The 25,951-nt window shown below is 39.3% G+C and overlaps 1 protein-coding gene and 1 long non-coding RNA gene across 13 annotated transcripts in view; one reads left to right on the top strand and one right to left on the bottom strand.

Annotated features, from left to right (window-relative positions):
* UTRN (utrophin) overlaps nucleotides 1–25,951 on the top strand; it is a 311,465-nt gene that overhangs the window by 262,030 nt on the left and 23,484 nt on the right. For all 12 annotated transcript variants that reach the window (XM_077925924.1, XM_077925927.1, XM_077925928.1 and 9 more), the window contains 5 exons: nucleotides 4,055–4,256; nucleotides 11,852–11,937; nucleotides 14,581–14,738; nucleotides 15,223–15,389; nucleotides 19,970–20,081. In XM_077925924.1, the coding sequence (XP_077782050.1) occupies nucleotides 4,055–4,256; nucleotides 11,852–11,937; nucleotides 14,581–14,738; nucleotides 15,223–15,389; nucleotides 19,970–20,081 (725 nt within the window). The remainder of the gene's footprint in view (nucleotides 1–4,054; nucleotides 4,257–11,851; nucleotides 11,938–14,580; nucleotides 14,739–15,222; nucleotides 15,390–19,969; nucleotides 20,082–25,951) is intronic.
* Nucleotides 14,732–25,951, bottom strand: part of LOC114594217 (uncharacterized) — a 76,595-nt gene continuing 65,375 nt past the window's right edge. The window contains exon 3 of the long non-coding RNA XR_013392228.1: nucleotides 14,732–14,834. This is a non-coding gene — a long non-coding RNA (uncharacterized LOC114594217). The remainder of the gene's footprint in view (nucleotides 14,835–25,951) is intronic.

Here is a 25,951-nt window from a genome sequence, read left to right as displayed (position 1 = left end):
TAAATGCAGATAGTCTCTAAAGATGTCAGGCTATATAACACTTCAGCAGGGCTAATGCACTAAGGCAAAGAGAGTGTCAGATTGAATCACTTGAAATAGAGGGCCATCATCTGACTCTTAGATGTGACAAATTGCTGTCACAGCTTAACAGTGGCAAACTGTAAAGGCCTTTTGGGGGAAAACCACAAGGACGTGTCTGAAGTTTGTGTCTTAGGGCCTTTGCCAATGTAAGGCGCTCCAGTAGAATGCTTTTCAAATTGTAAATGTGGAAACCATTAATTACTGCCCATCCATCTAGATTTTCCAAAAGAGACTATTTAGCAGGAAATGAAAGGAATTTAGTTGCAGATATTTTTATTTTTCTGGGGGAGGGGTACAGAAAACCCTATATATTAACATTTCCAGCATAAATTAACATTTCCTGCATAATAATTTTGTTTCTTTTGTACCGGATAGGAATCATTATAGTCTCTTGAAATAGTGTGATAGCCGAGCTATAGTCTATTTAACATTTAATAGGATTGATTTGGCACTGTGAAGCCATAAATATGAGGAAAAATGATGTAGAAATCAAATATTATGGCTTGTAGGCATTGACAGCCTTAACCTCCACAAATTTGTCTAAAGTTCTTTTAAAGCCATCCAAGTTATGGCTATCGCTACGTCTTGTGGAAATGAATTCCAAAATTTAACTATGTGCTTTGTGAAGAAAGACTTCCTTTTTTGAACCTTTTCCAGCTCTTGTGTCTAGCAGGTTGGGCAGGATGAGGCTGGGAATTGTTTTAATTCAAACCAGAGAAGAATTTTGAAGTTTGTAGACTTGCCCTTCCTTTTGTGAGCCTCTAAAGTTAATTTTGAAGCCTGAGCTCAGAGACCTTCAGTGATATCCAGCTTTCTAGGTCCAGATCAAACTTAATGGCTATATTTAGCGTGACTAGACAGTGACGGACTTCTAAGCATTTACAAGGTCAGTGGAAGGCGCCTACAAGGAGAATAGCTTGACAATGACTCGGCAAACAGACCAAGCCACACACTGAAAGGGAAAGGAAACAAACCTTAAAAAAACAGGAGAGAGTTACTGCTAATTTCGTATCTGAGATGACAGCTGGTCAGTACCTTATTTAGCAAGAAGTCCCAGGTGGTCCGCAGACCATTTCTGACTCTTGCCCAGGAGCAATTCAGTGTGAATTTATTTGCTAATGGGGAGAAGATGAGGAGCATCAAGGACATCTTTTATTGTGTTACTGAGTATTTTTGTATTATTATGACATGTGTGCATACTGGGGATTGGAGGAAGAGGAATCGAAACCTGTCTCCTGAGACTTACATAGCTCAACAGAAAGGGACTCATCTGCATTCTTCATAGATAAGGAAATACAAGCAGTGGCATTCTAGCTGTTACCACAGCCATATTGTTTGTGGTATCTGTTATTCCCCAGCCTTCCATATCCTGTTTCCTATGTATTACAAATTGCTCTGCCCTCTTATTCTCCCCCCCCCACGACAGACAATAATTTATAATTCACTCTAGAATTGTCAGTCTTCCTTTCCTTCAGAATGATAGCTTACAGTGTTAATTCACTTCTGATTCTGCCTGCAAAAAAATAATTTGCAGGAAATGAAATTTTAACTTGCTCATTGTACATATACAGTGAAAAGAATGCCAAGAAACTGCCATGGTTTGCTAAATTTTCAACCATTTCTAGTGAAAGATGTCTCTAAAGATTATGCTTCCATTTGGCTTTCAGCTTAAACTCTTTTTATGCCCATGAAATGTCTGTCTCCATAACTTAAGACTACTTGGGGAAAAATTCACGATCAGCTATTTTCCTTCTATCTCATTGTCTAGATGATAATTAGTTTCCCATAATCACTGTTGTAACTGAGTGTGCTTTTTGGAACTGGCACATATTCTTGTCATCATTCAAGACAGGAATTCATAGCAGAAATGTGATCTTCCATGAGGGATGCCTGTCAGTGCATATGGGCATGTTTCCATTATTGCTCTTTGTAGATCGTGAAGGGATTTTAAATGATACCTTAATCTGCATGTTCTGCCCAGAATTGTTAAGTGCAAATAGAATGTAGTAAGATGATTCCTAGTCAGGGCACTTTAAATCATCTTTATATAATGCCTGCATGTACTGGGAAATTCTCATCTCTACCCTAACAGAATTCTTGGTTCCAACTGCAAATCTGTAAATATTGCCTGAATACTCAGGCTTTTCATCTGGTACCAGCATTATGGTTAAAGATAGAAGAGTATGCATGCGTTCACTGTATGTATGTAGTTTAGAAATTTTTATTCCACTCTTCAAGCAGTAGCCTCTCAGAGTGGCTTAATGTTTACAAGGTTCTTCAGCGATCAGAAGGCTTTAAAAGTTGGTGGATACATTCAGCACTACCCCCTGAGAATGACTGTGGTTTAGTTTGGTATTACATGCATAACCACTCTGAAAAGGTGGTATGTGTGTAAAAGCACAATGGCATGCATGACTGAAGTTGGGAGGACATGGACGGCACAACATCATGACTCAAGTGTTCCTTATCGCAAACAAAGGATTTCTGTCCTTACAAAGCAAATGCCTTTGAACGGTTAAATGCTGACTGTACATGTACGGATTCTCATTTAACATACCATGCTGCAGAAGAAATTCTTAGGAAATGCTTGTTAACAGTCTACACCCATAAGACATGTAAGATCAGCATCTGCTTTCTGGTCCACTATGAAAACTCAAATATTAGTGAGTAAAAGGGACAGGGCTTTTTTTTTTTTTTTTTTTTTTTTGAGGGGGTTTTTTTTCCACATCTCTGGAACAACCTCCCCAGGGAAATTAAGCCTGGACAGCCAATAAAATCCAGACTCCAGAGATCAGCAAAACGGGACGTTTATTTAGGGATCAGTGGAACCAAGGCTGTCTTTACCTGGGGTGCGGGGCATCCAGGCGCTGAATTCTGGGGGGCGCCAGGTGCCCACCGCTGAAGCCACCTAAGCATATTGTATTGAGCTGCTATGCGACAGCAGGGTCAGCGGCACCTTTGACACGACTGAACTGGCACTGGTTTTAGAAAAGCTGGTTTTAAACAAAATAACCCCCCCCCCCAAAAAAAAACACACCACACCTCCTTTTGGAGCCACACAGACATGAACGCTATTTATCAAATGATAATAGTGACATAAGCATAATAAAAGTTAATTTGGGGGCTAAACTAAATTTGGGGGTGCTGGGCAGATCTTTGCCCCCTGGTGACACATATGCTAAAGACGGCCCTGGGTGCAACACAACTTCAACACACCAAATATGAAAATAGCGCTAGCTTTATGCACTTCCAAGCAAAGGGGCCATTAAGCTTATATATGGCAAGACTTCCTTCTACTTGCTTCTACTTGTTTAATCGCAAGGCATGGCAACTTTCTTCTAACTTCCTTATCTCTTCCCGTACAATAGTTTCTAATAACTCCTCCTCACGTGGCACTTCATCCTTCTCACTGATCTCTTGCAAGCACAACCTTCACATTTCAGCCTTCACTTGGTCAGCCCTTCTTGCACACATTTCAATTTCAATCTATAATTTCAATAATTTCTCTGACAGAAGCACAAATTGCCCACTCTTTGCGGACCTTTATGATAATTTTAAAGACTTGGGTCCTCCACTGTGTGTTTGATTAACTTAACACACTCTGCTTTCAACTGACATTTTAGCTACTAACTTATTTGTAATTTTAAGGATCATGTATTGAATGTTATTTGTTGTTTTTATGGTTTAATTATTCAATCTGTATTTTAAAATACGTTGCAATCTGCTTCATGAGGGATTTTACCATGAAAAATTGGCCAGAAATCTGTTACATATAAGAAAATTAATAATACAAAGATAGATTAAGAGCTAAATAAACACATCACATATTAGAATAAATTCTCTTTTAAAATTAGAAGTAGATTTTGGGTGCACTGGTGTGCCAGTTGATTCTTGTGTGTGTGTGTGTGTGTGTGTGTGTGTGTGTGTGTGTATCGTCATTCATGAAATCTTCTCTGCTTGACTATTTTGCCAGTGGACTTGTTGGACTTAAATACAACAAATGAAGCTTTCAAGCAGCACAAGTTGACTCAAAATGACCAGCTCCTTGGTGTTCAGGATGTAGTCAGCTGCCTCACTACGATTTACAGCGGAATGGAAGAGAAGCACAAGGAGTTGGTGAATGTTCCAGTGTGTGTAGATATGTGTCTCAACTGGCTGTTGAATGTTTATGACACGTAAGTATGAGATGTCAGGCACTAAATAAACATTGCTCATAATGCTGCACTGCTACATCTGCATGTACAACGGTGACTCACTGAGACTAAAAATCAGATCTGGCATTAGTTCAGGCTGAAGGCTCTGTGCTGAGGATACCAAGGAAGCTGCATTTATTTAGGCTGCATTTACATGGCAGTTTATACCATTTTCTTGATGTTTCACTAACTGTTAATTTTCAGATTGTATTTTAACTTTCACATGATGTAAAAGCCACTTCTGTAAATAGAGTGGAACATCGCACAAGTTTGGTGCTCCCTGCTGTGTTATTTGCAAATCAATTTTTTTTCTAGAAGCAAAACAGAAGAGGGAGAGGTAAGTTGCCTTGCATGTGTGTTCACACAGCAAAGTTCCTTTGCTGCCTCCAACCAAAGCAGAATAAAAGGCAATAAAGGAACTTAATCTCCCAGCAGACCTTGGTGAAGTTGAACCATTTAGACTGAAAAGCAGGAAGGTTGTAATCCTAAAGACATTATTCTGGAGGAAAGGTCTATGGAGCTTCCGTCAGAATCAGTTGTGGTTATGATTGTCTGTTAAATGCAAGTGCTTCCATTTAATTGGAAATCAATATTCTATTGGGCTTTCTGGAGTACATCTGCCCCTCTAAGACTTGAGTGATGCATTCTTATTCTGGAATCTACAGCAAAGGAAACTCCCCCCGCCTCCATCAAATAAGTTAGTATTAAATCCACTGAATATTACTATTTCTAATCCAAGTGACTGATGGGTAAAAGAGTCTCTCTTCTTCTCCCACTATTTGCCAAAAGACCAGACAAATAAAACCTTTTAAAATGCAAGAAAGAAACCCCAAAGACTATATATGTACATACAACACCAGCCTCTACAACTTTTCTTCTATCATCAAGTTAGGCTTCCTGGCCCTTGAGGCCCTGAGCTATGTTGGCCAGTTTGGGCTTAGTGTGGAAAAATGCATTTCTGTTGTCATATATGGGAAAGGTATGAAACCCCTTCATTTACTGATCTTTCCTTCCCATTGCTAACAATAGCAAACTAGTACTTAACTGAAAAGATGAAAAGCTTTTGACTTCAGAACTTAGTTATGTTCTATGTAACACTTCCAACATGCCCTTTATTGTGCTTGCCTCTGTGGTTCATACTTTGTTAAGTAATAATAATAATAATAATAATAATAATAATAATAATAATAATAATAATAATAATTTATTATTTGTACCCCGCCCATCTGGCTGGGTTTCCCCAGCCACTCTGGGTGGCTTCCATAGAAACCAAAAAACACCAAAATATCATACATTAAAAACTTCCCTGAACAGGGCTGCCTTAAGATGTCTTCTGAATGTCAGGTAGTTGTTTATCGTTTTGACATCTGATGGGAGGGCGTTCTACAGGGCGGGCGCCACTACCGAAAAGGCCCTCTGCCTGGTTCCCTGTAGCTTTGCTTCTCGCAATGAGGGAACCGCCAGAAGGCCCTCGGCGCTGGACCTCAGCGTCCGGGCAGAACGATGGGGGTGTTTAGGGCTTCAAAGCCCTTTAATATGAATGACTAATCCACATTTTAATGAGCAACATAGATATTTCAGCTTAGCATTTCAGAGGGTGCAATGTGGTAGAAGACTAAACAAGAAATGGACCTTGCATACATGGTTCTGTGCTTACTGAAATCCATATCAGTGTGAATGTAGCTGTCATTGCAGTGCGACACTCAACAGGAAAGCAAGAGTGATATTCAAGAAATGCGTATGACAGCTTGCATTGTGTGACACACACTGCTACAGTCATTTGCATTTTGTAGAGCATGCTATATGACTTATGCTCTCAGTTGTAAATGCCTTTATAAGATCTAGCAACATCTGTGTAAGCTACGGGGTAGCTTAATCGCCATGTGACTTACAGTGCATCTATTGATGTGGCCTCTAAAGTCATGATCTATTTATGCATATATTCTGCTTCTAAGCAATAGAATTCAGAATTGCAAATTCTTCAAATGTCAATGACTGCATAATTACTTGAAATCATTGGTCTCTTGTTGCACTTATTCAGAAGTGTTGGAAGGAATCCTATATGAAATCATACTTTAACTGATGCCCAGAATCTGCGTAAAGAATGAATATTATTATTATAATAATTTTTAACACGGGCAATCAGAGGATTTATGGTTCATTAACGAAGAAAGTGGGCAGGGAGAAAGAAAGCAATTACAGTTTGTGTAAACAGGTTAAATGAACAATTTTTGAAAGGTACTCACTCAGTAGCTAGGTAATTGCATTGCACATTTCTCATTTGGTTGTGCTACATCTGTCAGGTATAGACATCTAAGCTAGGGCTCCGAATGTGTGAATTCAGAAGCAATGTGCTGAAATATCTAATGTGTCATAGAGAGATATGAAGAAAAGGACTCCAGTGCTGCTTTCTAATGGAAAAGCTTGAATTCTTAGAGCAGGGGAACCATTGGGTTTAAAAGGGAAACTATTTTCATAAGAAAAAAGCAAAGATAACCATGTTAGTTCATTAAAATATTTCCAAAATCCACAGTTGGGCAATTATTTTATTAGGACTAACAAAAATAAATAAATACACATTTCCCAAGTTCTCCAAAACTCGTCATCAGATTGCTCCCAGTAAAGATATGGTGCTCCTGCAGGTTGTAGAGTATTCTCATAGTTTTCTTCTGCATGTCATCCTCTCACTGATTTTAAATGAAACCCACACATATGCTGTTCAAATGTAAGAAACAACATTTTCTAGTTTCACATTGTTGCCTTAATGCATTTTAAGGATTACTGTTGTCATCATGATGTACCATCTCCAGGTGTGAGCTTCCCCCAAGCATCAGGTTGGCCACAGTGAGAACAGGATACAGGAATGGATGGGCCACTGGCCTTTTCTTATATTATTAGAAGGCTGGGAAATCCTATCTGAAATTCAGGTTCCTGTGTTGCACCACCAGAGCTTATGGCATGATATGAATTATTTTGATGTAGAAATTGTAAGATTTAAAACTCGATAAAATATATTAGAAGAGAGCAAGAAGGGACGAGAGAGTAGAGGAAAATGCACTCACATGACTTGATTGACAAATCCATCTTGACAGTGCTGTCATTCCTAATTTCCATGGTGACGCTGTGTGTGTGAAATTTGAATCTTGACATTGCTCTAGCTCAAAAACTTAAGAAGTTAACATCTCAAGAGGCCTGCTAGATCAGACCAAAGGCCCATCTATTCCAGCATCCTTTTCCCACAGTGCCCTGTCAGATGCCCATGAGAGAAGCATATAGACAGGATCTGAGCACCACAGCGCTCTCCCACTCATGTTCCTCATCAGCTGATATTCAGATATTCAGCTCGTGCAACTTTGCAATCTTGCAAATGGCCTTAGGTTGCCACTAATTCATCACTTAACATTTTTATTGTTTGTGTCATTGTTGTATACAATTTTTGAAGTAATTAACGCACCTACAAAAACCATCTGCTTCTCTCATGCTATTGTTAATCTAGAATTTAATTAGCTGCACAGACTGAAGAAACATTTGCTGTTAAGCATGCTTACAGATGTTTATGGCCTTTATAAGATAGTAAATGAAAACAATTGACAGGAACACCTATTATCCTTTCTATTTCTGGCACATCAAGAACTGTTTATCCCTCACATTAGGTCAACAAGCAGAACAGAGATGAAATCTAATATCTTTGAACTTTATTTTTTCAAGAACTCAAAGGTTAAATAATTGATTAACATCTGCACTCTAAATAATTTTCAGCATTAAACATAAGCCTAGTTTATTTCAAATATCTTTTAAGTCTCTAGTACTGAAAATTCAATATATAGGCAAAGCATGACCTTTACGAATGAGAGGGAACATATGGACCTATTTGACAGAGTTACTGTGTTTTGCCATTTTGATAAATTTTGAGTTCTGAGAAAGATTTTTTTAGATATCGCAAGCAGATTGCTTTCTAAAAGCTAATTATTAAATTTATTAAGCTGTTGCAGATAGCCAGCTGTGATGTACAGCCCACCTGTGTGTTTCTCTGCACCAGGCATAATTTTATGCACCTCTGTCAGGCCTTCCCTTCCTCATCTTTTTTCAAAACTAAGAAGTCTAATACACTGTAGCCTTGATCAGAGTTGCTCAAATTGCTTCATTATTTTAGTTGCCTTTTTTCTGTACATTTTCCAGCTTTACAATATCCTTTTTTTGAGATGCAGTAACAAGAAAAATACAAATTATTCCCACAGGGAAGGACTTTGGTATTTCGGATTTCAGCAGCGCCCAGTGCTAGCCCAATTCTCACCCTCCATTCTGCTCAATTCACTACATCATAGTTGTGATGCCCTGTTGCACCCCTGGGCTCAGCGCCCAGTGTGGTGGAAGTGGTTGCACTGCCATAAATTTGCCTCTGATTCCCACTGTGGTCACATCATAGATCTGTATAAAGGCATTGTGATATTGACACTTATTTCAGTTCCTTTCCTAATGATTCCTATAGCAGGGACTGGCTCAGCTATATATAGCGCTGAACATCTGTGCAAAATGAAAACGTGACTTTCTAATGAGTAGCTGGCTCTCATATTTTTTAAAAAATATTTTTATGTTGGTAGTCTGCTTTTTGTGAAGACACTAAACATTTAAGTGTTAACTCAGACTAGAATCCACTGACTGTTAATAATAATAATACTAATAATAATACTACTAATAATAATTTATTATTTATACCCCGCCCATCTGGCTGGGCTTCCCCAGGCACTCTGGACGGCTTCCCAAAAAATATTAAAATACTGTAATACAGTATTTTACAGAAAAGTCCATGTGATTTACCAAATATATTAGTGAGGTGGAAATTTTGTCCTGTGGGCTTAATTAGGGCTGTGAGGCCATTATCCCTGACCCACACCTGACATCATATGTGGAACAGGTAATGACAATTGGGAACATATAGTGGCTGCTGAAGGAGTCATTCTGTTCATGGAATGAGCTTGGGTCTAGCAGAAACTTGAGGAAACTTGAGAAGTGGAAGACAATTTTTGCCAATCTACCCTGCAGCCAAAAGCTGTGACCCAAAGCACCTTATTTTGTGAATAAAATTCTGAATCTAGCTCAGTATTATTAGTTGTGTTTTGAGGGGATTTTAGATGCAGAGATTGCAATTTGTTTTTGTTTTGGCAACATGCATCAAAACTCTTTTTTGAAGATCTCTCTTTATCAACATTTGTGGAGTAGTCTTCTTATGAAGAAAAGGCTACTATTTATGATGATCCTAGACACTTGAATTTGCAATAATTTCCTATGGATTGTGACTTACAAATATTGAGTTATGGCATTTTTAAAAGTACACTTTTATTTACTTTTAAAAGTAATAATTACATAAGTATGTGGAAGAAAAATAATAACTATAAGGACCTTGTGAGTATGGATCAGGATAACATAAAGACTTCACAATCCTGGCTGCTTTTTCTTTAATCAATCAATAAACCTGAGTAAGAGTGCACAGTAAATCTTGCTTACGAGATGCCAGGATAATTCCATGGAACAGTGTGTCTTGTGTCATTTCAAACAAAGCAATAGTGTGGTGGTGGTATGGATTTAAATACTGATATAACACATCAGTAGGATTTTATTTTTAATTCATCTGTACTGTCTGGAAGTATGACAACTTCACCAAGCTAAAAGATGCATTCATAACCAAGTAATTATTTTTGTCATGGTGTTTTACTACTTGTATAATGTTCCTAGGTTCCAGTTTGTAAAACATTAACAACCTCCAGAATTAGTTATTATTTTTTTAAGAAAATAATTTGTAATTCACTTGTGCTTAGACTAATAGTGAGGCTCCAACTCCCCTCCTCCCTATTGATGTTGCTGCATGGGAATGATGGACTCCAGCAACATCTGTAGGCCCACAGATTCCTCATGTCTGGCACTTATCTACTGGGGAGTTTTTTCAGTTCTGTGGCCTCTGTCCCTGCCATCTCAATCTCCCCCTCCTCCAACATTTTTGTAATGTCCAGTGAAGATTTGGACTGAACTTAAAAGTGTTCGAACTAAAAATGTCAAACTGCTTTCCCAACTGACAGGAGGGAGGCAGCAGTAAATTACATGAAGTAAGTGCAGTTAACTCTTTATTATAAGGGGGGGAAATCAAGATCTACACAGGAGTGCCAGGAGTACACGAATCCTTCGGGTTGGATAAGCCTTCTAAATATAAGAATGGAACATAGTCGTACCATTGATCCCTCAAGGCCTGTACTAACTGGCAGTGGCTCTCCAAGGTTTCAAACAGTGACCTCTGCCTGGAGACACCAGGGGTTGAACCTGGAACCCTCTGCGTGCAAAGCAAATGTTCTGCCACTGAGTCATGGCTGTTCACCAACAGTTAAATTACGTAGATCACAGGTTCCGAAACTCTGGCCTGTGAACCACCGGAAGTCCTCCAGTTTGATTCAGATAGTCTACAGCAGTGTATCTCAACCTGTGGGTCCCCAGATGTTGTTGGTCTACAACTCCCATCATTCCTAGCCAGCATGACCAGTGGTTAGGGATGATGGGAGCTGTAGTCCAACAACATCTGGGGACCCACAAGTTGAGAACCGCTGGTCTACAGCATGTCTGTGGATTTGTGGCTTAAGATGGGAGATGGCGCACCCATTGAATTGGTTTTTTATATTGACTTTTAATTATATGTTTATTGTTTTCATTTCTAATACTGTATTTTACTGTAATACATTTCGCAAAATCATTAAGTGGTCCACCAAGACCATCAGCAATTTTCAGGTGGTCCATGGGGCAGCGAGGTGGGAGAGTTTAGGACCCGCTGGTTTAGATAGTTAATTAGGTAATTGTGAAATATTCAGAAGGTTTAGAAATATGTATCATCTCACTGAAGCAAAGACTGGACTAACTCTCATGCTTGTAGATTTTTGTTTTGTCCCAGAGGAGGTTGCCCCAAGCAAATCTTCTGTTAATCCCATGTGCTATGTTAACTTTCAAGAGCAATTGTCCTCTCTGTTTCTTAGGTGTTTGAGGAGTATTTTCCTTGCGGCTTTAAAAACACATCCTTTGTAGCTCATTATGCTGCCATTATGTTTTTATAAAAAATTGGGCTGCATGAGCCTGAAGTCACACTGCTCAGATAAAAGAGACACTCTGTGTTATCTAATTGCTGCATATGTCTAGCTTTTATGCCCAATTGTACCTATACATCAAAGTGTTTTTAACACAGACTAGGCAAACAATGTTCTGAAAAATATTAATGTATCTCTAGATAATATAACTTCTGCCTGCTACATACTGTGTAATGTGGCTCCCAGCTGCGTGCAACTGTGTATATCCCATTATTAGAGCATGCTGTGATGCTACACTCCTAAACTTCAATATATTATAATTAATATGAAATGTTTATACAGAATGTAAATATTTAGTGCCTGTACTGTGGAATATTTGCAAAGGAGATTCATTGACACGATTAGCAGCTAATGTCTAAGAATTGAAATACACCAGGTGTGCTTGTCAGTTGTTTTAGTGCTGGAATGAAACTACACTACCACCTGCCAAGTATTTTAATGTTGCTTTCATAACAGTGGTCGAACTGGAAAAATCAGAGTGCAGTCCCTGAAGATTGGCTTGATGTCTCTTTCTAAGGGCCTTCTTGAGGAGAAGTATAGATGTGAGTATTATGGGAACGCCCCCATTTTCTTTAAGCAATATCGTAATATGGTTTTATCATGCCAAAATGCTTAGCAATAATGTTGCCAAAAGTCAGTGACCATTATATTACAGGAACATGTCTGCAGAGTGAGGTTCAGGCACTCAATTCCAGCAAGAGCTGTCAATTATGTCACGTTTGGGCAGAGGGACTAGAAACGTTAATTGTTCTGCATAGTTTAGAATGATTAGCTCTTTGTTGTGATAAACAGCACAAACAGTACATGCATATATTTAATTTATGGAAGCAGCAAGCAGTGAGGAGTGAACCAGAGTTGATTGGAGCAGGTGCAGTTGTGTGATAACACCACTGCAAAAGAACATGCCGGTATAGCGCCACTGTGCTAAATGTGGTGACTTTACAGTCGCCTTTTGCTCTAATATTTGATCCTGGGGAATATTTCAGCTTCATTCTCAACCAAGCCAGCTTTCAAACGAAATGTGCATTGAAGATGTACCGTAATGCCCATCAGTGTCAAGGTCAAAGTGTTTTAGGACTTACTTAAATGTAGTGATGAGAGATCTTGTGGTCCTCCAGATGTTGTCCAGCACCCATCATCCTTGGCAGTTGATTGTACAGATGGGAACTGGCAGTCCCAACATCTGGAGGAACACAGGTAATGGTTTTCCATCCATACCCACGTGTTCCTAATTGCCAATTGTATTGCTTTCTTCCATGGCGACTTTCCAGAACCTTACTGTCAAAAAGCAAATGTCTTAACTAGCATGTAATAGGGTCAAAGCTTAAAACCATTATTTCTTCCCCAGGTGACTCAAGAAATCACAGTAGTTTTCACATATATTTCAACTGTGTACAATTTAGCTGTTACAGTTGAATTCTTGAGAATGACTTAAGTGAAAGTCTGATGTTAATGGAAAATCCTGCAGAAGGCATGCCTGAATGGTCTTCCAAGAACATGAGCTTGTAACTCTACAGTCCTTTTTACAAGCTAGTTTTTATGCTTGCTGTTCACACTAGGATTAGCTTTTTAAATTGTGGAGATAGCATCTATTTTTAAAAAAATATTCTAAAGATGAACATGCAGTCTTCTGTGTAACTAATACAGATGTTTAATGCTGTTGTATTCATACCGATGCTGTGGATCTGAGATGCATAGAATTGAATAAAGGCTAATATTATTGTAAATGATTATTTAAACAAGCTGGGTTTTGTTCTTTGCTTACAAGCTATCAACTTGACTGTGTCTTACTTCAGGCTTCTTAACAAAAATCAATCATTTTGAGTCCTGTGTATGTGTCTGTCTTCTAAGTACTATGCATCAATAAATTCCACTACTGTAGTGCTTTTAGAAGGTAAAGACTTTAAAACAAAACCTCTTTCTAGGAGTTCACAAATTTTAGATGACCTTCTCAGGCGGCAGACAAAATGAGTGATTGACATTGACTTTGCTCCTCCAGGTGAAATTTTGTCTCTTAGATCATCCTGGTTGTGTTAAGAGGTGTGCATATGAACCCACGTGTATGTTTAGTACTTACATGTATTCCTATTCACACTCCCAAGAGGTTTGGCTTATTTTGTTGAAACGTGCACTCACTATAAAACATGTTTACCTTTAATCTTATGCCCCAAGTTCATACAACAGCAAAAAAGAAAGATTGGTTTATTACCTGAAATGAAAGTGTAGATGCTGCTTTCAGACAGCAGTTACAATATTAGTGGATCAAGGTCTGTGCCTTTTGCTTGAGAGTTACGCTCTCCCCATCAATAACCAGCCAAGGCATCGTCTCTCTCACCCATTCCTTGGTCCATAGTGAGGCAAAGGGATGAGCATTGAGGAGCAAAGAGGAGGTTCACAGTGGAACTTTGAGCTACCCAACTACTGAACATCTGGGAGATTAAGTATTATTTTGAACCAAGGTATCCTTTTAGAGAAGGGAGGGATATTTTGAGATGGGTTTTGTGTACCCGACCCAGTTTGTAGTTGAAAGGGCATGACCCTAATGTTTAATGACTAACTAGTTATCTTGTGTGTTTCCTGAATCCTGACTTTATTTTTGGAGGAAAAATTCCAGTATCTGTACAAAACTTCATTCTCTCCTACAGGAGCTGATGATTAGACTTTGCTGGAAACACAAGATCAGTGTGCTGATCTTTACATTAAATATTAGGAGGTCAAAATATTAACTCATGCCTTCCAGGTTACATTTAAGATAAGGACTAGCACCAGGTCAATATAGTTTATTGAGGGGTATATTTTATATCAAGTTATGCCAACTTCACTGATGCAATGATTGACAAAAATAAACCAGGGGAAAACAAGAGGAGTTTTGAACATACAGTGGTACCTCGGGTTACATACGCTTCAGGTTACAGATGCTTCAGGTTACAGACTCCGCTAACCCTGAAATATTACCTCGGGTTAAGAACTTCGCTTCAGGATGAGAACAGAAATTGTGCAGCAGCGGGGCCCCATTAGTTAAAGTGGTGCTTCAGGTTAAGAACAGTTTCAGGTTAAGAACAGACCTTCAGAACAAATTAAGTTCTTAACCCTAGGTATCACTGTACACAGAAATTGTAATTGCTACTTCTAAAAAATGCTAATGTAAAAGCAAACAAAGCCTCCCTTCTTTGCCTGCATTCCAGATCTCTTTAAGGAAGTGGCAGGGCCTACAGAAATGTGTGATCAGAGGCAGCTTGGGTTATTGCTTCATGATGCCATCCAGATTCCACGACAACTTGGTGAAGTAGCTGCTTTCGGAGGCAGTAATATAGAACCCAGCGTCCGCAGCTGTTTTCAGCAGGTAGTAACTTTAGCTTTCCTTTAGCTGATTTAAATATGTCTCTTGACTTACTCAGACTCTTCTGTTTGGGCCAGCTCTGGAATTTACAGAAAACACCTTTTTAAAAAGAAAAAATGGGGAGGGATGATGTCATAGATCTAAAATAGTAAATACAACTACTAAATCTTCATGCAGATAATTATATTAAAGGAATTTTTCTATGAACTGGAGTAAAAAAAACACCAAACAGTTTTGTCACTCTGACCCAAATAAATCATGATGGCGGACCCAGTGTGCCATCAGCAGCAGAAAGCTGATTATTGCCATCTTTACTTAATTGAATATTGGTAGCAGGAATGCTCTGATGACTTCAGTGTTAGTCACATTGCTCTGGGGACCCCAGTTAGGAAAGATCCAAGTTTCTTTAAGAAGAAGAAAAATGTGAGGGTAGATAAGTTTAAAAAAGAACATTCAAATATTTTCTAATCTGGTGTTCATTTATTAGAATAACAACAAGCCAGAAATCGATGTAAAGCAGTTCATAGACTGGATGCATCTTGAGCCGCAGTCCATGGTGTGGCTGCCTGTTCTACACAGAGTGGCAGCTGCAGAAACAGCAAAGCATCAGGCGAAATGCAATATCTGCAAGGAGTGCCCAATTGTCGGCTTTAGGTAAGCAGAATAAATCACTTACATGTTAAGAGGAGAAGGAAGAGAAGTGGGTGGCTTGCACTTAAAAACGGTTGAAATCTAAAATTTCTTTGGTTCCTGATGGCCCCACCCTCTTTTGATTGGGCCATGTCCACATAATCTGTCTGTCTGTCTATTTTGTAACCCATCTTTTTCTCTAGATGGCATACAAGATTCTCCCCTTCATCATTCAGTCCACAACAACCCTGTGAGGTAGGTCAGGCCAAGAGGCTGTAACTGGCCCAAGGTCACCCAGTTGAGCTTCATGGACAAGTGAGGATTCAAACACTTAACTCCCAGGTGCTAGTCTAACACTCTAACCGCTACACCAAACCTGGGTCTGGTCATGCCCCTCCCCACATATGACCCCCAAATGGCACATGTCAAATAAAGGCTGCTGAGCCCTGAACTACCACATATCCTACTTACATACCTGCTGCTACAAAACCATTAATCTTCTCACATAAGATCTGGTAGAATGCATATTTTCTCTGTTTCATTCTTTTGTATTGTGCAAGACATCTTCAGATTGCTTTTTAAAAATTATTCCACCATTTTAAGGCAGGAACCTGAGTTGCATATGCTGTTGCTTTTTCTGTTTTGAGAAGGCAAGGTATAGCAAAACAGACTGGGCTAAAGCAGGCTTGGCAACCTGTGACTACAACCTCCCATTGGCCTCAGCTAACGTGGTCAATTTTCAGGGGTGAAGTTCAGCAATACTTGGAGGGCCACTGGTGTCCCACTCTTGAACTAAAGAGAAGTTGAAAGAACTGAGAGCACAGAAAGTAATGTGGCAATTTTTGTACTGCAGTGAGCTGAATTTTACTGCATCTACTCATAAAGGTGAATTATATGGCCAATGTGATATTACAGTGGAGGTCATGAAAAACAGGGCTCCACATAAAATGTTGAAACAGCTGGTTCAGCATCTCTAAATGTAATTCTCTAAATTATAAACATATATTCATGCATCAGAAAACAAAAATAGCAGACATCTGCATTAAATCTGGCTATAAAAAGTTCCAAAACTAGATAGAATTGACTAAAGCAATCACTCTCAAATCTAGATGGCAATCTATCTACTGTAGCTTGGACTGCCTTAACATGTTTGTTACGCAAAAGAATATAATCTGCCTTCTACAAGAAGAGCAACCTGGTATTTCTGATATCTATAGCTCATTAGAATTATTATCATCTACCTGCATCATTAGAGATTGCCACTGAACACTAAGCTAAAGTATAAAAAGCCCTTTCTAAGTTTGTTTTTAGGGACGTGGGTGGCGCTGTGGGTAAAAGCCTCAGCGCCTAGGGCTTGCCGATCGAAAGGTAGGCGGTTCGAATCCCCGCGGCGGGGTGCGCTCCCGTTGCTCAGTCCCAGCGCCTGCCAACCTAGCAGTTCGAAAGCACATCAAAGTGCAAGTAGATAAATAGGTACCGCTTACTGGCGGGAAGGTAAACACCGTTTCCGTGTGCTGCGCTGGCTCGCCAGATGCGGCTTTGTCACGCTGGCCACGTGACCCGGAAGTGTCTGTGGACAGCGCTGGCCCCCAGCCTCTTGAGTGAGATGGGCGCAGAACTCCAGAGTCTGTCAAGACTGGCCCGTACGGGCAGGGGTACCTTTACCTTTACCTTTACCTTGTTTTTAAGAAAGCAAAGCCTCAGGTTCTTTAAATGCCATTTTAATGTTGAACGAATGTAGATATATAGCAATGTGTATCACCAGTTCTATCTTCTGCTCCACAGAATTTATTAGAGAGAAAGAGTATATTTTGCTTCTCTAATTCTGTCATCTATATGTAAAATGATTCTTCAATTGATCGTGACAATAGGAAACCTAAGGTCTTACCTTCACATGTTCTCCACTGATTTCACAACTGTGCAATTGTTACAACCCAGTAGGAAATTTCCGAGCCATAATGAGATCTCGTACTAGGCTTGTCACCCAAACACATGTAAGGGTCAAGAACTAATTGTGTTAGCTGTCAATCACTTTATTTATTTATGTAGGCATTTATATGCTGCCTATCAAAACAGTTTTCTCAAGGCAGGTTACAATTAATGCTACAATTAATGAATGCTTCCTTCTCAGGTGTTCGTCTTAGTCACTTGACACTTTCTGATGTTAAATTTGCATATTGCTGGATGTCTCTGACATTTTGAAATTCAGCGAACAGCTGTATAGTACGGGTAGATCAGCTTTCTATATGCTGTCACTTGTTGTTAGTCTTTAGAAATGTGCTGCCTTTCATTGAGTCCATATACTCCTCCCTGCCTCTTGATGGCACAACCCTGTACACTTGTTCCCATCTTGTATTTTTGGACTTTAGAGGTTCAGAAAAAAACTTTGGGCCCCCCAAAATAAAAGCTGAAAATTTTTACTCAATAGATGACAACATCACATAAAGTGGTTCATCCACAGCATGAATCACCTACAGTTGATCACTCCTTGCCATAAGAAGTACATTAAAATATTAAATCACACAGTTTTCAAATACTTCATATATATTTTAAATAGTGGCATATACATTGTTTAAATAAGTGGTTAATTGGCAGAGCTTGGAGTATGACCATTGGGATTGCGCTTTAAGCCATTGGAAATGAGATAAGAGTGCTTCTTTCCCTTTTTTAACCTACATTAGAATCAGCAACATGGTAAACATAGTTATGGAAATATAATGTGGCTATATGCCTTTATGTGCATGAGAAGAAGGAAAAGGCAAGGCGTAAATTGTTATTCACAAATGGGTCTTCACATCTCTTTGGCTACTCTGAGTTTGACTAACACCGGATTATCACCCATTGTTTTTCATTTATTTTACTTTGGATCATTGGTTTAAGATGCTGTGAGCTGCACTGAGAATTGTTTACAGAAGTGAGACTAAAAGCCAGATAAACTTTAAAGCAGATAAAGATTATGTATTTCCTAATATCTGAAAGGTACAGCAAACATGAGATTCTTCACATTTATTAGTAATAATTAGTAGGAGTTATTAGTATGCTGTGGTCTAGTTAAAGTTGTTGTTTATGTAGAGCAGGGATAAGGAATCCAGAAGGCCATGTTTCTTCTTGGGCAAGTTGTACATTTTTGAACTGCTTTAAACCATTTTAACCTGCCCTGTAACCTTAAAGTGAAGGATGCGTAGGTAATAAATCTAAATAAGAACAGTAACAATATTTTAAATATGATTGTGTCTTGTTGTGCCAGCCAATAAATAATGAAACACGGGCCACACCAAACAGTGCTTCCACTTAGATTTCATTAAAACTGTTTCTCTGATTTTGATCAAGATTCTACTCAGTTCAATATCCTGTTCCTAAAAATTACACTAGTTGTGGCAGTTTCAGATGTGTAGCAATTCCATGAGTGGTTTTTTTAAATAATAATAAAAAGAATGAATAGTTGGGTGGGGGATCAGGATTCCAGTGAGGGGCAAATGACTACGGCATCCTTACCCACCCACCCCTACCACGATCCCAAGACAAATATGGATCCCTGTAGCTACTATTTACGTCAGGGAGGGGACAACGATAGCAACGGTCAGTTCCAAAGATTTGAGGAAATTTTAATCCCAACTCTTACATTTGTTTCCTTTGAGACCCACGTAAAATCTTTGAAAAAGAATACCTTTGTTTGCTTATAGGTATTGAGGATTTATCCTGCTACCATTGAACTTTTGGTTGTTAAATAGCCAGCGTGGTGTAGTGGTTAAGAGCGGTGGACTCATAATTTGGTGAACCGGGTTCGCTTCCCTGTTCCTCCACATGCAGCTGCTGGGTGACCTTGGGCTAGTCATACTTCTCTGAAGTCTCTCAGCCTCACTCACCTCACAGAGTGTTTGTGTGGGGGAGGAAAGGAAAGGAGAATGTTAGCCGCTTTGAGACTCCTTCGGGTAGTGATAAAGCGGGATATCGAATCCAAACTCTTCTTCTTCTTAAATTGTGTTTTATTTTATGCATTTTATTGCTTTTAATGGATTGTACTTGTCGTTATTGTTCTGAACTGCTCTGAAAATTAAATTATTGAAAAGCAGCATAAAAGCATGTTTGATAAATAAATAAATAGAGTTGACAAGACTGGGTCCAGACTTCGTTTCCCATCAATAAGAAGCGCTCCTTCTGTCTGCAGAAAACTTCTGATCTAGCAGAGTAATCTTACTAATGGAATGTGGGGTAGAATTGGAAGGCGGTTTCCCCCATAATCCCTACCCTAATCTGCTGGGGACTGCAGAGGGAAGCAGAAAATGGGGAGAATCACTTCCAACCTTTCCACCAGTAGGAGTGGCATGAGCAAAAACTGGATGCAGTTCACTGTGCTTGCTGCCATTCATTTGGGTTCCTTAACATATCACAATATAAGTACTGCTATCACTGTAATGTGTAGTAATTACAATAGGAAGATGGGCAAATAGTAACACAGTGGGGTAAAGGTTTAGGATGGTGAGCCCAAACAGTAAGATTGTGTGGAGATCTACTTCAAGCTTCAGAGCCTATGGAGATGGGCTTCAAAGTGGTTAAGATTTCCTTAAAATGGAGCCTTCATTATTTTTCCGTTACATTCACAGATATCGGAGCCTGAAACATTTCAACTACGATGTCTGTCAGAGTTGTTTCTTTTCTGGTCGTACAGCAAAGGGTCATAAATTACATTACCCGATGGTGGAGTACTGCATACCAGTGAGTAGTCATTTACTGACTCTTTCTAATAGATTGTTCTTGGATTATACCATACTTTCCCTGTCTCTCCCATTCTTTGGGAACCTGTTTATTCATTTATTTTGTTTAAGCGATGTGGCTTTTTTAAAAAAATACTAGTTTCAGGACCAAGGTTCTTTCAAAGTAGCTCACAATAAAAAATATTCAATACCCCCCCACCAAAGACAACATCACCAATTTGGTAATTCCATGAATTCAACCTATCAGCTTTTGAGTAGATACCAGTTAGGACTCTGCTGAACAGTATCCAATCTATTGTTTGTTGTTAGCTGCCCTGTACATTCTTAACTGAAAATGAAGGCGAAAAATGTTTTGCAAATAGAATCTATATGATCTTACCTTTGATCTTACATTTTTTAAAAAGTAAAATTCTTAATAGTAGAATTTTAAAAAATAATTTAATATTGTTACTATTTTGATAAATTATACTAATTAGTTTTCATGGAAAATAAGAAATGTGAAATGTCCCTGAATATATGCTAGATAATGCTGATACCTATTCTTGAGTATATTCCTTTTGCAATGCTTGAGATTACTTATGGGGCTCATAAAATAGTTTTCTAGATTCTTTGCAAGTAGTGACTTGTCTTTTGATGAAAGCTGTGTCCCCCATCCTAAATGCCACATTTTAAAATAAAAATCAAGCCATATGAAAATTCAGTGCAGCACTAATTAAAATCACACTGTGAAAACTGCTTTTTTCATGGAGTCACAGTTGTGATATTTAAAGGTTTTCAACCACGTCAACAGGGCCAATTGTGTGGGTGTTTCCAATGGAAGCTGAAGATAAAAGCAGTTACAAAAATAAAACAGAGTTTGAGAAAAACCTAGACATCATAAAAATAGCTCTCCTTTGTGGATTATATAAGTGAACTAAGTGACATGCAGAGGATGTAGATTGTGACATGCTACCTAGCAGCGGGAAGGTAAATGGCGTTCCGTGTGCTGCACTGGCTCACCAGATGCAGCTTGTCACGCTGGCCATGTGACCTGGAAGTGTCTGCGGACAGCGCTGGCTCCCGGCCTCTAGAGTGAGATGAGCGCACAACCCTAGAGTCTGGCAAGACTGGCCCGTACGGGCAGGGGTACCTTTACCTTTACCTAGAGGAGGTACCTGCCCAGCATGCTCTACTAAAAATTTTAAAAAGGCATTTTCATGCTTTCTGGCACTCGTCACAGTGTTCTGTGCAGCAGAAGTGGTTTAGTCATGTGGGCCACTTGACTCAGAAAAGTTGTCTGCAGACAATGTCGACTCCCTCAGCCTGAAAGCGGAGATGAGTGCAGCACCCCATAGTCAAATTCAACTGGACTTAGCCATCCAGGGGTCCTTTACCTTTACCTTACTAAAAATAAGAATAAGAACTATTCAAATGTAGTAGGAGTCTTAGATTCAGGTTATTTCAGAAAGAGTTGAACCCTACCATGTAGTGCAGCATACCAGGGATGGGATATCTGTGGCCCTCCAAATGTTTTTTGACCTTTATCAGTTCTAGCCACCATGGCCAGCGGTCAGGGATGGTGTGAGTGGTGACCCATCAACATGTATAGGAGCACAGATTCCCCATCTCTGCAACGAACAGGCTATTTTAGCCTACTTCTACTTTCATTCCCCTTGTCCAAGCCACTTGTCCAGGTTTCTTGCAAATTGGTTCTGAAAGAGCCAGGCTGCAACACCTAGGCACACTTACCAGGGAAAAAAACCTTATCAAATACTGAAGAACCGCTTGGATTGCTCTGCTTGATATTTAAAAACAAACACAATAGACTTCAGACCAGTGTCAGCAGAATAAAATGATAACACTTTCAGCGATGAAAACGTTATTACTGTACCAGCTGATAAGGGAATGTAGTATTGTTATCTGGAGCAGACACGATTGTGAAAGATTTATAAACAATTATAGGGTATGTATTTCTATTTTTCATGTGATTGTGATCCTGTTCCAGAAATGGGACCCAGCATCAAAGCTACCTTACATCTGAGCAATGCCTTCCTCTATTCCATAACGTGATTATGGATATTTACTTACTCAAAACATCAAATGTTTATATATTGACTAGAATCCACAGAGAGGTATTTTTTCCACCAGGCAGGTTGCAATTCCACATATGAGCCATTCTCTAAATATGTAGGGTCCCCACCCCCCACCCTCAAGACCAGGGGTTGCCAAGCTCAAATCCCACATTAAAGACTTATTTTTTATCAGTAAATTACAGAAAGTTCAGGATACCAGCATCACACAACAGGAGGTCCTAACAGAATGAATTTGAAAGATGATGTCCCAACATCACTACTACCTTCCTCATTTTATTTTTTCACTGGCTTAAATTTATTTGTACAAACATATTTTTCCATTCTAATGAAAAATTGTACTGGCAAGTCAAGTGTATTGCCATAGATTCAACATGACTTAAGAAGTTGCCAATCTTTGTATGGGACAGTTTGAAAATGCCTCTATAAACCTCCCCATCTCTAACCACTACCAGCAGATCATCAGTTACTGCAGTAAATATATAGAGGGCATCTCTTTAATTTCTCATGACAGCTAGGAAGAATTATGAAAGTTCTACTGGTGAATTAAGAGCTGGATAAAAGCATCAATTTTGAGATGCATTCAAGTACTATTATCTGGACGGCCTGGTAAAAAGATCCTTGGATTATCTTAAGTACATAATTATTCAAGAAAGCCTCAAATTGCAACACAAGTTTATAAGATCTGATCCTTCTCAGCCTAAATATATTACAAACAACTCACTGAAATGACAGTTTCTAGGAATTTGGTACAATTGTTCAAATAGCAATATCTTTTTCTTGTATTCAGACTGACTACATAAAGGTAATCTAATTATGTGTTGTGGGCTGCAAGAATTAGAGCAGAAAAACAGAATGGAAACTACATATAACTAAGATACTTAAATTGGATAGGCTAGTATGCAGCTGCTCCTATAGTCCAGTAAGTGCTTTACTCAGGAGTTCCACAACTTTTAACTCCACCACAGGGTTATTTTTCCATACGGCAATTGTAGCTATTGTTATAATACAGACAGAGTCAACAGTTTGTATCTTGATGTGAATAAATGGGATTTCCTTAGTGAATAGCTCTGACAGACAATCTTTATTGAGGAAATGAAAATGGCAGGAGGAACTCTGCAAACAGAGGAGCTCTGAAGAATCAATCCGTTGTAGGAATAATATGGTATTACGAGTGAAGTACTTAAAAAGCTGTGGGTTGCTCCGCAGAAAGTTATCCTGCCAAAGACCATTCTCGTCCATCATCATATTGAGACATTGCCAACCAGATGTCAGTGAGAAGCCTGCAAGCAGGCCCTTACTGTGGCAGCCCTCTTCCCACTTGTGGTTCACAGCAACTGGCATTCAGAAGCATACTGCCTCTGAGAGCAGAACTAGTGCAGAGCCCTCGTGACTAGTAGCCATTGACAGCTGTATCCTACATGAGATTGCCTAATCCTCTTTTAAAGTCATCCAAGTTGGTGGCTTGTGTGACTTGCCATTTCCTTTAAAGAAATCAGCACAAACAAGTGGGAACAGTTATTTAAAGGTTTGTATACTGTTTATGTTTCAAACATTGGGGAAAGCTAGGTTAAATAAGGTCTCACATACATTAAAATCTTCCGTTGTCCCAATATGATGAAGTTCAATAGAAGTGACTGTGCTCCCTGGCAGGGATGCATTAAAAAGCTCTCCTCTAGTTTTAAGCCTCAAAGGGAAATTAGGGAATTGGAAAAAGGTCAGCTTCAGCACTTCTCACACTATGGCAAGGAACAAATGGAGCAATAAGTCAAGCAAAGTGAAATGGATTTTGTCCATGCAACATCTGAAAAACCAATCAACCAATCTTAAAACCATCTTGAATTATTTTAAAACCACACAAGCCCAACAAACACCCAGCTACTGAGGAATAGGTGTTTCCTATATAGTTTTGGAATTGCATACTGGATGAAACTTCATTGGGGGCTATTTGACCACCAGCAAAAAAACACAATCTGCAATTAAGGTATCTAAATATCTCACAAATAGCCTTAGCAACGGACAAAGAAATTGTTTGTTGTTCTGTGGTTATTGGCATCGTGATGATTTTGTTTTCTATAATGCAAACCAATGTCTCTATTATTAGGGTAGGGATTTATCTCTACAAGTTCAATTGACTGAAATGCCACCCACATATTAGTCATACGTTATTTATTTCACAACTCTCTTGCTTGCAGCAGAAATTAAAATCAAACAAACACACAAATAAAACCATAAAATGGAAATGTCTAAAACCATAAAACAAGCAGATACAAACATCAATATAACAAGCTCACAACAGCATAAAAAAAAATCCAAACTGAATAGATTTTAAGATTTAAAAGGTATTCCAAAAAGACGATAACATAGGCAATAGGCCATTCCCCCTGGAGAGGGCACTGGATGAGTGCCACCACTGAAAAGGCCCTCTCTTTGGCAGATACCCACCACACCTCCTTAGATGGGGGCACATTGAGAAGGGCCTCAAGATGAAGTTCTTAGGCTCTGGGCAGATATATTTGGGAGAAAGGTGGTTCTTCAGCTAATCTGATCTGAAGCTATTTAAAGGTCAATGCAAGAGCACTGTGAATTGGATCCAGAAATGGACTAGAAACGGATGACAAAGCACTGGCATGATATTATTATCCTACCCAGCTTAACAGTCTTGCTATCCTGTTTTTGACCAGCGGAAGTTTCTGGGCCGCTTATAACGGCAGCCCCACATGCAACACTTTGCAGTCAAAAAGTAAGAGTTTACCAGAGCATGGCTAACTAAGGCTAATCTGCCCCAAAAGAGCCATGATTGGTATATTAGCCTAAACTAATAAAAGTTTTTCTGAGTTACAGAGACCACATGTCCATCCACTTAAAATGCTGGATCCAAGAGCACCCTTGCATTTATTGTTATAATTATACATTATATAATACATTATTATATATTTAATTTATAATATATACATAATCAATGTAAATATGATCAAACTTATGGTTAAAGATGTTTTGAATCAGTACTAATGAACATTTTGGAAATCCCTGGTCCTGAATGGGGTAACTGTGCCCCTGAAGGACCAGGTGCGCAGCCTGGAAGTCATTCTGGACTCACAGCTGTCCATGGAGGCACAGGTCAATTTTGTGTCCAGGGCAGCTGTTTATCAGCTCCATTTGGTACGCAGGCTGAGACCCTATCTGCTCACGGACTGTCTCGCCAGAGTGGTGCATGCTCTGGTTATCTCTCGCTTGGACTACTGCAATGTGCTCTATGTGGGGCTACCTTTGAAGGTGACCCAGAAACTACAACTAATCCAGAATGCAGCAGCTAGACTGGTGACTGGGGGCGGCCGCCGAGACCACATAACACCTACATAACACAAAGACCTACACTGGCTCCTAGCATGTTTCCGAGCACAATTCAAAGTGTTGGTGCTGACCTTTAAAGCCCTAAATGGCCTTAGTCCAGTATACCTGAAGGAGCATCTCCACTCCCATCGTTCAACCCAGACACTGAGGTCCAGTGCTGAGGGCCTTCTGCCGGTTCCCTCACTGCGAAAAGCCAAGTTACAGGGAACCAGGCAGAGGGCCTTCTCGGTAGTGGCACCTGCCCTGTGGAATGCCCTCCCACCGGATGCCAAAGAGAACAACAACTACCAGACTTTTAGAAGACATCTGAAGGCAGCCCTGTTTAGGGAAGCTTTTATTGTTTAATAGATTATTATATTTTAATATTCTGTTGAAAGCTGCCCAGAGTGGCTGGGGAAACCCAGCCAGATGGGTGGGGTAATAATAATAATAATAATAATAATAATAA

Source organism: Podarcis muralis, chromosome 3, assembly GCF_964188315.1.
Source record: "Podarcis muralis chromosome 3, rPodMur119.hap1.1, whole genome shotgun sequence".
Lineage (NCBI taxonomy): Eukaryota > Metazoa > Chordata > Lepidosauria > Squamata > Lacertidae > Podarcis > Podarcis muralis.
Note: the sequence above shows the minus strand (reverse complement) of the source record. Positions and strands in the feature narration are given on the sequence as shown.